Source organism: Chenopodium album, chromosome 4 (genome assembly GCF_948465745.1).
Source record: "Chenopodium album chromosome 4, dcCheAlbu1.1, whole genome shotgun sequence".
Lineage (NCBI taxonomy): Eukaryota > Viridiplantae > Streptophyta > Magnoliopsida > Caryophyllales > Amaranthaceae > Chenopodium > Chenopodium album.
Genome location: NC_137837.1, coordinates 5,312,907 through 5,326,288, shown reverse-complemented (window position 1 = coordinate 5,326,288; position 13,382 = coordinate 5,312,907). Strand labels below are relative to the sequence as shown.

The following is a 13,382-nucleotide window of genomic DNA, read 5'->3' as shown; positions in this document are numbered from 1 at the left end:
AACCCGATAGACATAAAGTCTAGACCTATTAAGACAACAAAGGAAATTCTTTAAACTAAATGTATAACAAAAAAAATTGAACTGATCTTTGGCAACTCTTCCCAAGCACATTTTAAATAATCGAGATGTATCTTTTATATTCTTCGTATTTCATTTTAATTAACTTATCAGTTTCAGCTCTATTTCAGTTAATATTGCCAAACTTGGCCGACATCATCCCGATAAAATCATAAAAACAATCAAAATAATTGCATCTTCAAAATAGACACTTGTTTTTCAAGGCATGCACTTGTATGCATTTCCTCTACTAGCTATTGTCCATAATTTCCATAACCACAAAAAATAATTAATATTGATGACCTCCTTATCAATTATCTTACGTATATCTTAATTACTTGCATTGTCTGGAGTGTACATCATCTAGAGTGTATGTCGGTCGTCGGACACATACTCGGGTGTGTCCAACAATCGATGTCGACATCAACGTGTCAAACATTTATGTCCATGCATCCTATCTTCTACTCAATTGTAATATCGTATACCAATAATTGGCCGATGCTATAAAATCACATTAACATTTCGAACAAATAATCACATCTCCACCTTTAAAAAAAAAACAAATACTTATACACACAACTCTCGTAAATCTATTGATTTCTATCTCAGGTACGAAGATATTAGGGGAGACGATGATGGTACAAAAATTGGTGATTATACTTAGCATCATGTTACTAATTGTAACAGCCAACTCTGCTGCAACGACTACGAGATCAACTAGTAATAATGTTGTTGATGTTGGTGCTGAGATTAAAGATGGTGTTCCAACTAATAATACTTCTAGTTTGTTTAAGTTACCTTGTGTTAAGCCTGGTAGATCTTGTAATTCTCACAGGTTAAAATTCTGTTGTCCTCCATTAAAGTGTAGTGTTAGATTTTCTAGATGTTTACCTTAAAATGAGCACGAGTTCTCATGAATTGAGTGTATGAAATTATCTGTCATATGATAATGGTTTGATGTTTTTGGTTGAACAAATAAATGATAAAATGAATCCTTGTTTCTTTGGTGTATATACTTCCTCTGAATTTTTTATTTTATCGCGATGTTATAAATTTTACGCTATCCACACATTCATTTGATTGTCTTACAATGGGTATGGTCGTTGGAGTGCCCCTTTATTTATTTATTTGGCAAAAGTTAATGAGCGCCCTCAGGACGTTAAATAAGAGAATTAAAGTGCAAATATTAGAATAAAATTAATATTAATTACACCGAACAACGCGTGATTTTGTCATGAATTCCTAACTTAATACCATTTCAACCAATATAATTTATCCTTATCTAACGCTCCGGAGCGCTCGTTAGCAAGATCCATGACGGGCTGGATTTCTTTCTTACTCGTCTAATAATGTACATATTTGATATTTCCTCTGCTATCGAAATATTGCAATACTTCTTATTTATAGTTCATATAGAGATGTTATACGAGTAACACTTAAACCTTATGCTACAATTTCGAGGTTTCGGAAATGACATTTTAGATCACAATTTGGTGTGCTTCTCACAATTTTAATTTCCCTCTGAAAAATACTCATTTCACTGCTCCATTTTTTCAGCTAATTTACACTTCATCATCATAAATTTGTTTTCTTTTAGTTGTTAAATCAAGACAAATTATGGTGGAAAGTGAGTTCGCCATTGTTCTATCCTCTTATTTCCATTCTCAAACTCAGTTTATTCTTCTCTAATTTAGGGGTGGCTCTCCTCAACTTAATTTTAGTTCAGTTTAATTTTAATCGGTTGAATTTACTTTTCTGATTTCTTTTATCTTATAAACAATTTAAGGCCTGTTCTCATTGACTGAACTCAGCTGAACTGAACTGATCGAACTGAACTGAACTGAACTGAAATGAGCTGAACTGAACTGAAATGAATATTTTATAAGAGAAGGAAATTAGGAGCGGAACTGAACTGAGCTGAGCTGAGTTGAACTGAACTGAACTGAACTGAACTGAATTTCAACGTAAGAGAACATACCCTTATTTCAACTCAGTTTAATTCAGTTCAGTTCAGATTATATGCTTTGTATATTCAATTGCAAAATTATATTTTTTCCATTTTTTTTAGTAACAACATTTGAAAAAATTACAATATTTATATTCTCTTATTTGATCACATTTCTTTAATTACGGAGTAATATTTTAGGCAAAATATAATTGTATGAGTTTGATTCATTTCAATCTAAATTTTCATTTTACACATATCACAATTTAGAAATTCGAATATCAGATAAAGTAAATTTAATCAAAACGTGTCAACTGGATAATCTGATGAAGTATAGACATATAGTACAATGTATAATCCATTTAAATCAATTTTTACTACTTGCTCCATCATTTTATTAGAGTCCACTATTCCGTTTTTAGCAAATCAAAATTTATGTCCCATTGTTAGAATATTTTTCTTTTTACTAAGTGATTTTTTTTACAATTTTAACATCATTCTCCTAATTTAATCTCCAAATTATCCTTAATTTTTACTGATTTTTTGTGCCAAATATTTTAGGCATTTATTAATCCACCAACATATGTTCTCTCTCCTTATTTTTCTTTTTCTTTTTCTTTCTAGGTACTTCTTCTCCTTTATTGCATTTATTAACCTCTTTTTTTTTTTTTTTTTTTTTTTTCTCTCACTTGTTATTTAATGCACTTAATGTACTTTGATAGTTCCAATCAAATGGTTCAAGGAATCTACAAAAGCCTTAATTCCCGTGAAAAATGAGAATCTAATAAAAGAATGGAGTAGTGATAATTACCTGTAAACCTTATGATGCAAATTCAAGGTTTCGGAAATAACTAGTGAAAACTAAAGAGTTTTTTTAGGGCAAAAGAGTCATTAATTTTTTATTTTTTATCGTCCCATAATACTTGACATAGTTTTCATTTTCGTCCATTCCATAATACTTGACACGTTACTAATAATAGAATGAGACCACAAATAAGGAATATTTTCCCACATTTTCTCTCTCCTCTCCTCACCTACCCCACTCCCACTCTCACTCCACTTTATTGTTTTCTTAATATATATATAAAAAAAAAGAGAATAATATATACAATAAACAAATATTTTAATAGACAAATATTTTAATGGACCCACTTGTAGTTTTTTTTTAAATATGTATCCACCCCAACTTCCCAAGTATTATGGGTCGGTGGGAGTATTTGGTGTTTGTTTAAAAAAGAAAAAAAAATTACTCCCTTCGTCCCTTATGGGCAATTTTCACGAGAATTAATAACATAAATAAAAAGTAGTAAAGTACATTGAAAAGGTGAATTTACATCGAATATGCAAAAAAGTACAGAGAAAAAAATAATAAAAGTAAATGAAAAAAAAAACAAAATTTACATGAAATAGTTAAATTTACAAATATTGTTGTAAATTAAATGGATTTTTTTTTATAATAAAATTGATATTAATGATACTTGGAAAAAAAAATGAACAAGAATACTACTAGGTCTTGCTTCTGACATTTTTAATGAACCATATCCCTAGAAATTACGTATACTTACCCATTCTTCTTTTCCACTTCTATAGAAACGCGTCAACTAAATAGAAATAAAGATACATATATTTTATGTCTATCATAGTACGTATCATATGGTTTAATGTTATCTTTGGTTGAATAAAAATGAATTACCTATTGTTTGGTACATTAAGGAATTATGTCCTCTTAAATATTGGACGGAATAGTCCCCTACTCCCTAGTGTGATTACTATCATAGTATGATATGGTCTATTTTTTTTTTTTTTTTTTTTTTTAAAGTATGATATGGTCTAAATTCAATCACTATGAGTATTTACTTAAAAGTTTAATTAACATTAATGAAGACAAATAAGGAAATAAGAAAAAAATCAAGGAAATAAATATTTTAAGAATATACTTATAGCACTATATATTTTTTTCCTAGTTATTGTATTTAAAATATTATAATAAAGAAGGGATATTAATACTCCCTCTGTCCCCGATTGATAGTCTTTTTTGAAGAAAAATCACGAGAATTAAGGAGAATTAAAGAAAGTACGTTGAAAAGTAAATTTATATTGGGTATGTAAAAAAGTAGAGAGTGAAAATTTACATTGGAAAGTTAAATTTACACAATTTTTGCAAATGTTAGAGAATTTTGGTAAAAAAAATAACATTAATGGCACTTGAAAAAAGCAAATGTGCCTAACATTTTGGGTGCCCAAAAATGACATAAATGACTATCAATAGGGCACGAAGGGAGTACACCCTCCGTTTTTAAATACTTGCTCCATTTCTTCATGCGCGGAGTTTTAGGAGAAATTTGATAAAGTAATAAAATATAGAGGTAGTGAGGTTGGTGAAAGAATAAAAAATTGTAAAAAAACAAAAAGTAGTGGAAAGAATTGGAGGAGAAAGAATATGGAATTAATATTGTTGGGTCCACATAATGAGAAAAATTAATTAAATATTATATATACTTTCCAAATAAGGAAATGGAGCAAGTATTTAAAAAATGGCCGAAAAAGGAAAGTGGACCAAGTATATATAAACGGAAGGAGTATATTTTAAAAAAAAAATTTAAAATCGTTGTTACAAAAAAAATTAAAAATAAAAAATAATAATAATAATTTTTTTTTTAAAAAAAAAAAAATTCAAATATTTTGCACAAGATTTTTTAAAAAAGAAAGAGGTGGGAGGTGAGGGTGAGGGGTGGTTATCATGTCTTTCTAAATTCCGAACGAAGTGATTTATATAAAGTTACCGTTACCACAACTTTGCAGTAGCAGTGAACCCTTTTGTTATTATCTCTTCAAACTTTAGAAACTTGATTCTTCAAATTGTTACAAAAAAATGTTAGGAAGAGAGGATGGTAGCGACGCAAGGACAAGGGAGGAGATCATGTATTGGAAAAGTCTGAATCCTTTCTGTAAAATTCATCTTCGTCCTAATTTTCGTTACGGAATTGTAAGTAATACGAGTATTTCTCTTTTCTTCAATTTTATTTATTTGTATTCATATTTTTATATTGTTATTTATGCCGTAGTTTAATTTGGATTTATGCCCATCTTTGGTGGGATTACTAATTGAATCTGATTTACGTATCTAAATTATTGATTTATGCATTTCAAATACTATCAAGAAGATTTTTGCCTGTTTAATGGTTACAATTAGGGTGTTATGCACTATCATATCTAAGTACAATTTGCTAATTACAAATAGTTAGTACTGATCTGCCTATTAGTTGCCTTTATGTTACTCGAACTCTTCATTTCACCTTAGGTATTTTTGTCGAACCCTTGACCCTCAAACATGGTTAGGACACTTACACACCTCATTTTAGTTTAAAATTATGGAATTTATTTTATAAAATAGCCAAGGTTGACACTTGGACACGTACCTGTGTCAGACATGAGTACTCAAATCCGAGTAATATTGTGTAGTCTAACTAATTTATCAAATTGACTTTTTACTTAGAAAATGGGTTCAAGATATTCAAGAATAGGTTATTTTTAGCTTTCATGTCAAAGTTGAGACGTACTTGAGAGCCATGTTCATATGTTCGTAAGAATCTTAATTTTTGTGCAATTCAACAAGTTTTTTCACGTATTATTGATTGATTGAAATGTGCTAAATTTCTGATTCACTCATTCATTGATGTTAAAATTTTCCTTCATGTTTAACATTATGATCAGGAGATTCCCCTGTATTTCTCCGAAAATGTCAAGGGGAAGTTACCTCATAAGGTGGCTCTCAAGTGGCCGAGTGTCAATATCGATACCTGGGAAGTTCAGCTTAAAACACACGACGATACCACTTGGATTGTTGGAGAGGGTTGGGAGGAGTTTGTGTCTGCTTTCGGATTGGAAGAGAATGACACTTTGGTGTTCAAATACAAAAACAATTCCTATTTTAAGGTCAGGATTTTCAATGGGAAAACTTCATGTGAGAAGGAATCGTCTCATTTCGTCGTAAAATCAGTTTCTCAGCAATCGCAACAAAGTTGTTCACTACTTAAGGATACCTGTAGCCTAAAGCAGGAAACTATTGGTGAAGTTGAGAAGATAAGTAACAATGATCAGAGCTCAATCTCAAGAAGTTCGAGGGAGAAAAGAGTGTTATTTGAAGACTCTGAATCAGATGATGATAAACCTTTATTCTTGAGATGTATCATTCGTAACAAAGATGCAGTAAAACCAAAATGTCCAACACCATTGGCTTTTTGTAGAGCTGTTAAAAGGAAAACAGGTATATGTTTGTAAGTTTGCTCAATTTTCTTGAATTCTATCAAGTATTCATTGGTGTTTTGAGAGACTAAAAATGAGTTGAAACTTTTATGTTACGGAGTATATGTTGATATTCCTCATTCATTTTATAATCTTCATGTGGCCTTAGAACCAGAAGTGGAGTATAACTCCTATCCGCGCAATTCATGCAGTCGGGATCAGAAAGAAATGGAGATACAAAGGGCTAGGCAACGTGCTAAAGAGCTGCAAATGCACCGCGAAAATAGTTTTTTTGTTGCCTTGTCAAGATCCCATGTTTATGGGACAATGAAATTGGTGTGTTCATTTGCATCCCCCTAGTCCTTGCACAATGTTTCACTAACATAAGAATAATGTATTAATTTTTATGTCTAGCCATGTGATCTGATGTTCTGATGGATATATGCAGGGGATTCCGAAACATTGGTGGAATGAAGTCGTCAAGGTCCAGTATGATAAATGTTTGAAACTTCGTGTTAAGGGCAAAGACGAGTATGATCCACATTTGTACGTGTGCTACTATGATAAGTCGAATTGTACGGGTACAATCACTACCGGGTGGAGGAAGTTTGTTCAGGAGAATTCATTGTATGAACATGATTGTTGTGTCTTCAGTCTCGCTAAGCCATTGGAAGATAACTACGAGTTTATTTACCTAGAGGTTGAGATAATTCGTGCTATAAATTCATAGGAAGATCAAGATACGATTAAATGGTGAATGGTATAATGCTTGCCTTAACTCTTTTGCTTTTTGGATGTATAGTAGTAGTAGATCAGTAGCTCTAGTAGTGCACTTTTGATATTAACACAAGTAATCGAGATGTATAGAACATTGTTTTAATTTGTTGGATGTCGCGATGATGTAGGTACAAGAACCCTCAATTTTTGGTTTGAAACGGATCTGGTGCATCCGTGCAATGTATGTAACGTGTGTTCCTAGAGAGGATCTAATGAACTATAAAGATACCGTATGAAATGTGATCATTATGATGAGAAGTATTTAGGGTCTGTTCTCATTGACTGAACTCAGCTGAACTGAACTGAAATGAATATTTTATAAGAGAAGGAAATTGGGAGCTGAAGTGAACTGAACTGAATTTCAACGTAAGAGAACAGACCCTAAGTTTATGATACTTCGTAATACTCGTAAAATCTTTGTGTTCAAGTTCTTCTGATTGTTTTTGCTCCTGTGGAACAAAGATAATGTAATGTAACAAGCAAAATGTGATTAATTTTTGTTCCACAGGATAGTGTATATGAATTTGATACATCATACATGAACTTATTATTAAAATTAATCAAATATTTTACACTATTCATCCATTTCTTTGATTATTGGAGTATCTTTTATCACATTTTCTAATATACGAAGCATATCAGCATTAATTATTAAACACATATAACTAACTATGAAAAATATTGTTAAATTAGTTTCAATGCATATGAAATACTTATATGCAAGATACGTAGTTAAATAAATACACTATGTATAAACTTCGTTTGAAATAATGCATTGACAAAAAATTAACTTTACTTTTTGCCAATTTCGAGCTCAATTTGGACACTTGAAAGACAAAACTGATCCCTAAAACCTTAATAAAAAAATTTATTGGCACGCAAATTAAGTAAAAAAGTGGATTTGGTGGCAATTAACAAGTTAGTACAAAATTTTACAATTTTTTTTAATAAAAATGGCTGATATTTGCAAAAGACTCCGTGTAAACTTTAAAATTTAAATGGCAGTTTCAAGACAAAAAGAAAAAGAAAGAAAAAAAAAACCTTTTCATTTGCAATGACAAATTTTTTCAATGTTAAAAGTAATAATGAAAAGGAAAATTGTAAAAAGACTTAAATTCTTCGCATATACTCCATACTTCCTTCAATTTTTAATATTACGAAGTAATTATTTTCATTTGCAATCTTGTAATCAGAAAATAGTTACTTGGTATATATGTGATATATTTTATTAGATGTGTCTCGAACAAATTTAGGTAACTCCGACAAACTAAGTTAAACCAACAACAATTAAGTTACTCTCTCCGTGTTTTAATAAGTGTTACACTTTGAGTTTTAGGCAATTTAATTGACTTTAATAAAAATAAGTGATAAGTGGAGTAATTGAAGTATGAAAAATTTCCAATTGCAGCCATTTTAAGTATGATTTTTGAAAATTGCAACCATTTAAAAATAAAATTGCAAATTGTAGTCATTTTAAGTTTGATGTTTGCAAATTGCAGTCATTTTAAGTTTGATGTTTGCAAATTGCAACTATTTAAAAATAAAATTGCAAATTGCAGCCCAAAGTACTAAAAAATTATACTCCGTAAGTTGCAATCCAATTCAATTTTTTCATAAATTTACGTGCCAAACAATGTTTCGTTAAAGTCTTAGGGTTCATTAAAGTGCTTAAGGGACCAAATTGATGAGCTCGGAATTGTCAAAAAGGAGTGTGGACTATTAGTGAGTAAAAATATATTGCTCCCTTCGTCCCCCGAAACTTCGACTCTTATGACTAAAATTTAGTCTGAAAATGAATATCTCATTTGTATTTAAATGCCTTTTAATTTGCAATAATATTTGTGTAAAATTAGCTTCCTTAAGTACCTTTTTTTTTTTCATGTACTTTTATTGCTTTCTTTCTATCTTTTTGCACATCCATATAAATTTACCTTTCAATGTAATTTTACTCCACTAATTTTATTTAAGTTTCTTAATACTCTTGAAAAATGTCCAAAGGGGTCGAAGTTTCGGAGACGAAAAACTTAATTGTAAGGGATTTTAAAAAGAGTTTTAAAAGTTACAAGTATTCACTTAATTCACTATTTCCAAACTTGTCAATTCTCATATAGCTCACATAATTTCTTAGTAGAAAAGAAAAGAAGCAGAATATGGAAGGAAGGGGTGATTTTAGTGAAAGTGGCAATACTAAGAAAACAATAGAGGAAACTATGTATTGGAAACACTTCGACACTGTGCGTTTTTCTGTTCAACTTCCCACGGATTTCAAAACCCAACTTGTAAGTCTTTTTCATCATCTACTAGTTTTACCATATTTTATCTGAGTGACTATACTGTCTACTCTCTTTGTCTCGAAATAATTATCATGCATGAACTAATGATACGGAACACATGACATACACCAAATTTTGAGTGTGGAAAAAAATGTTGCTCGGTTGGTTTATGTTTTTGAATGTCATGAACTCATGATGCTTGAAATATACTTTTCATTTTCATCTCAAGCTATTGAGAATTTGATTTATTTTTTTTGGAAAAAAAAAAATAAAATTAATTGGGTATGGTATACTTGATCGAAGTGGATGCTTGATTGCTTGGAATGAAAATTTATTCACATGTTTTTTTTTTGTTTTTTTGAAAGATGTTTACTTTAGTTTAGTACTTTAGTGATTATACTCAGATCAAATGTTCAATTTTCCGTCCCCCATTCAAGAATTATAAGGTATTAAGGTTACATACTTACATCTAGTGCTGTCAAATTTCAAACCGAAACCGTTTAACTGCCCGAAACCGACCGACCCAAATGAGAACCAAACCGATTAAAAACCGATTTTTTTGAAACCGAAAATCAACCCGAACCGTATTTTAGTAAACCCGAAACCAAATCGACCCGAATAATGTTAAACCGTATAAGAACCGAACCCGTTAACAAACCGAACCAAATATAAACCGAACTGAAAGAAAACCGAACCGAAAAAGAACCGAACCGTATCTAACCCGAAACCGGTTCCAACCCGAAACCGTTTAAACTGGCAAAAAAACCGCTTACACCGAACCGTTAGCAAACTGCTACCCGTTTGCACCGAACCATTTAAAAACCGAACTGTTTGTAAACCGAACTGGTTATAAACCGAACCGTTTATGAACCAAACCGCTTCTAAATCAAACCGTTTACAAACTTTTTTATATAATAAAATGGATTTTTTTTTACGGGAATATAACTAAATGGATTAAATATTAGAAATCTTAGAATTTTTTTTTTAAAATAGCAAGGCAAATCATTCATTAAGGATAATCAGTGTTCACAAACAAGAGCAAAACAAGCAGGCTCAGGCCCTGCCTCAAACTATTAGCAACACTACTGCCTCTAGTCATGTATATAAATGATTAAATAAGAAGCATATAATAACCTAATTGTAAACACAATAATACATTAATACACTAACTCTTATAATCTACTTCGTAATAAACTAGTAAGATCAGTATGACTAAACTTGAAACAGAACATAATATGTATTTATAAAATCAATGAGAATTTGTTTATAATATGATGCCTAAATAGTAAATATGAAATGATTCGCGACTTTATATAAAACTTGTGAACGCAAAAGGTTAGCAAGTACTATCAAATTTCAAACCAAAACCATTTAACTGCCCGAATCCAAACAACTCGATAAACAATTTATTCTTTGAAACCGAAAACCGACCTGAACCGTAATTTAGTAAACTTGAAATGGAACCGATATGAATAACATTAAAGTAGTTAAACCATCGAATAACCAAACCAGTTATAAACTGAACCGAAAAAGAACCGAACCAGTTAAAAACTAAACCGAAAAAGAACCGAACCAGTTATAAACTGAACCGAAAAAGAACCGAACCAGTTAAAAACTAAACCGAAAAAGAACCGAACCAGTTATAAACTGAACCAAAAAAGAACCGAACTGTTTCTAACCCGAACCGTTTACTACCCGGACTGTTTACAACCCGAACCGAATTAAAACCGCTTAAGAATAAACCGAAACCGAATCGAACCGATAACTATTTAAACCGAACCAAAACCGACCCGTGAGACAATTAAACCGATTCCAAACCGACCCGTGAGATATTTTTTTTTTTTTAAGGTTGCCCACCCGGTTCACCGGAGCTTAGCTCCGACTACATCCGGATCCGACTCGGGTAGCACACCTGACTTATGGTGGGTGAGTCTCCCAACAAGAGTTTCTGCATACGGTGAGGCTTGAACCCGAGACCTCCCTTAAGCGACATCAAGTTGCTTACCACTTGAGCCAACTCTTGTTGGTTGTTAGTAGGAGATAGAATAATAAAAAGTAGTATAGGTGGGGTTAGTGGGAAAAAAAATAAAATATTTGTAAAAGTGGGATTGGTGGAGAAAAATTATAAAATAACGGTGGATCCAATCTAAATATAAAAGTGTTGCAATTAATATTCTGTATAAAACAAATGTAAAAGGAAAGTGTTGTGATTAATACGAAATGAAGGGAGTACAATACTTCGATACAATATGACATTTAGGCCTTGTTCTTAAATTTTTGTTTTTGAAATGCATATTACATTTTTTGGCAGTAAACAGTTAATTAGTAAGATTGTTCATTTTGATGTGAATATCAGATGATTCCTAAGAAATTCACAGAAAATGTAAGGAAAAGATTACCAGACAAAGTGTTTCTTAGAGGCCCAACATCTGATATTGATGACAGCCATAGCTGGGAAGTACAACTTAGTACAAGTAACAACACAACTTCAATTGTCGGAGAAGGTTGGAATGAGTTTGTAACCGCGTACAACCTTAAGGAAAAGGACACTCTCATCTTCAAGTACAAGAATAACGCGTGTTTTAAGGTTTCTATGTTTGATGCACAAAGTTGTGGAGTTGAGAAGGAATCGTCTTATTTCGTGAAGAAATATGTTTTACCAAGAAGTGATCATAATCATGGGAATAGTCAGGAAAAGATAGCCAATTCGAGGAAAGAGACTTCCCCACATGATTCCAATGTTTTGATTGAGAGAAATGAAGAGAGTGATCAAAATCCGACAAGAGTTGATACAAGGGAGCCGGTGTTTGAGTACATGTCTATAGAGGTTAATGAAGACTTGGATGAGGAAGTTGAGATACTAAACCCTAAACGGAAAATTGATGACCCTGAATGGACACCGGGAAAGAGACCAAGGGGGGAACTTCGCGATGTTTGGGATACTACTCGACATGAGGAAAGCATAGGTCCTCTTGAGAGCATAAGAAAGCCTATTACAGAACCTTTGGAATGGCCTAGAAGTGTAATGAAAGCTCGACAAGGTATAGTTTTCTTGATCCTGCCCTCCTCCTAAGTCCTAACCTTTCAAATTTGTGCACGATTTCTATAATGAGTGTTTTTTCAATCATGTGTACATTGGAAGGTGCTTTGATCCACGACAAGACACCAAAGCATGAAATCCCTAGCAGGAAACGGGAGCCAACATATGGTGAAAAAGATAGGGCTCGGAAATTAGCATCACAAGGGTTAACAGAAGAGAGCTTCTACATAATATTGTCATCCTCGCATGTGTCCAAGACATTCCGATTGGTAAGTCATGTATACGTGCTTAAACATATATATGTATCCAATATTTTGTTCAATACTTGTCACATTGTTTATGTGGTGAATTGGTACTTGTAACATTGTAACATTGAACCCTTTTTTCAGTTACATATTTGTATCCAATAAATTAATACGAGTATAATTTAATTTGGGGCTTATATATTTAGGCTCTTCCAAAAGCATGGACAGACAAGTATATGTCCCCCTCCCATCAAGACGTGATCCTTAGGCTAAATGGTCGGGAATGGCGTGCAAGGTACAACTTTGACAAGAAAAGAGTTGTAGGTCAGTTCATTAGCGGATGGATTCATTTTGCTCGCGACAATGCTTTACATGAGTTTGATGCCTGTGTGTTTACGTTAGCTGGGCGAAAGGATGGAAAAGTTAGCCTAGATGTAAAGATAATTAGGGTCATTGATGAAGAGGAAAATGATGAATTTCCAAGTGATGGTAAAAGTGGTCAAGACACTCAACAGAGAGGTGCTCTGCGCATGATGCAGTTGTAGGACTTAATAAATGCATGGATGGTCGCATGAAGAATGGTGTTTTTGAGAAACAAGTCGTATGTTTTCCCGATCATGTTAACTTATTTTTGACACACTTGTGTTTTGACAATCATGTGTGATCCTACTACATTTAATTTATGTGTTAATTCGTAGTTTCGTACTCGTATTAAACATGAAATACATAGAGTAACTTTTCTTTGGATAGTGTTCCCTGTTTAGTAACTAAAATGTTGGCAACCCCTCCTCTGTTTAATA

General features: G+C 32.2%; 2 protein-coding genes across 2 annotated transcripts; both read left to right on the top strand.

Moving 5' to 3' along the window:
• The first annotated feature begins 692 nt into the window (after nt 1-692).
• Nucleotides 693-6,977, top strand: LOC145627521 (B3 domain-containing protein REM16-like). Its single transcript, XM_081679903.1, has 5 exons — nt 693-870; nt 4,882-4,988; nt 5,717-6,269; nt 6,417-6,583; nt 6,696-6,977. The coding sequence occupies exons 1-5, from the start codon at nt 693-695 to the stop codon at nt 6,975-6,977; spliced, it is 1,287 nt and encodes a 428-aa protein (XP_081536029.1).
• A 5,393-nt stretch (nt 6,978-12,370) lies between these two features.
• Nucleotides 12,371-13,155, top strand: LOC145626439 (B3 domain-containing protein REM16-like). Its single transcript, XM_081678872.1, has 2 exons — nt 12,371-12,606; nt 12,789-13,155. Exons 1-2 carry the CDS (start codon nt 12,406-12,408, stop codon nt 13,125-13,127), a joined length of 540 nt encoding a protein of 179 aa, XP_081534998.1. The 5' UTR covers nt 12,371-12,405; the 3' UTR covers nt 13,128-13,155.
• The last annotated feature ends 227 nt before the right edge of the window (nt 13,156-13,382 follow it).

Coding starts and splice junctions, on each gene's coding strand:
- LOC145627521 (XM_081679903.1), top strand. CDS start 693: ATGGTACAAAAATTGGTGATTATACTTAGCATCATGTTACTAATTGTA. Junction 4,989..5,716: donor CTAATTTTCGTTACGGAATT/GTAAGTAATACG, acceptor CATTATGATCAG/GAGATTCCCCTGTATTTCTC. Junction 6,584..6,695: donor TTTATGGGACAATGAAATTG/GTGTGTTCATTT, acceptor GGATATATGCAG/GGGATTCCGAAACATTGGTG.
- LOC145626439 (XM_081678872.1), top strand. CDS start 12,406: ATGAGTGTTTTTTCAATCATGTGTACATTGGAAGGTGCTTTGATCCAC. Junction 12,607..12,788: donor TGTCCAAGACATTCCGATTG/GTAAGTCATGTA, acceptor TTATATATTTAG/GCTCTTCCAAAAGCATGGAC.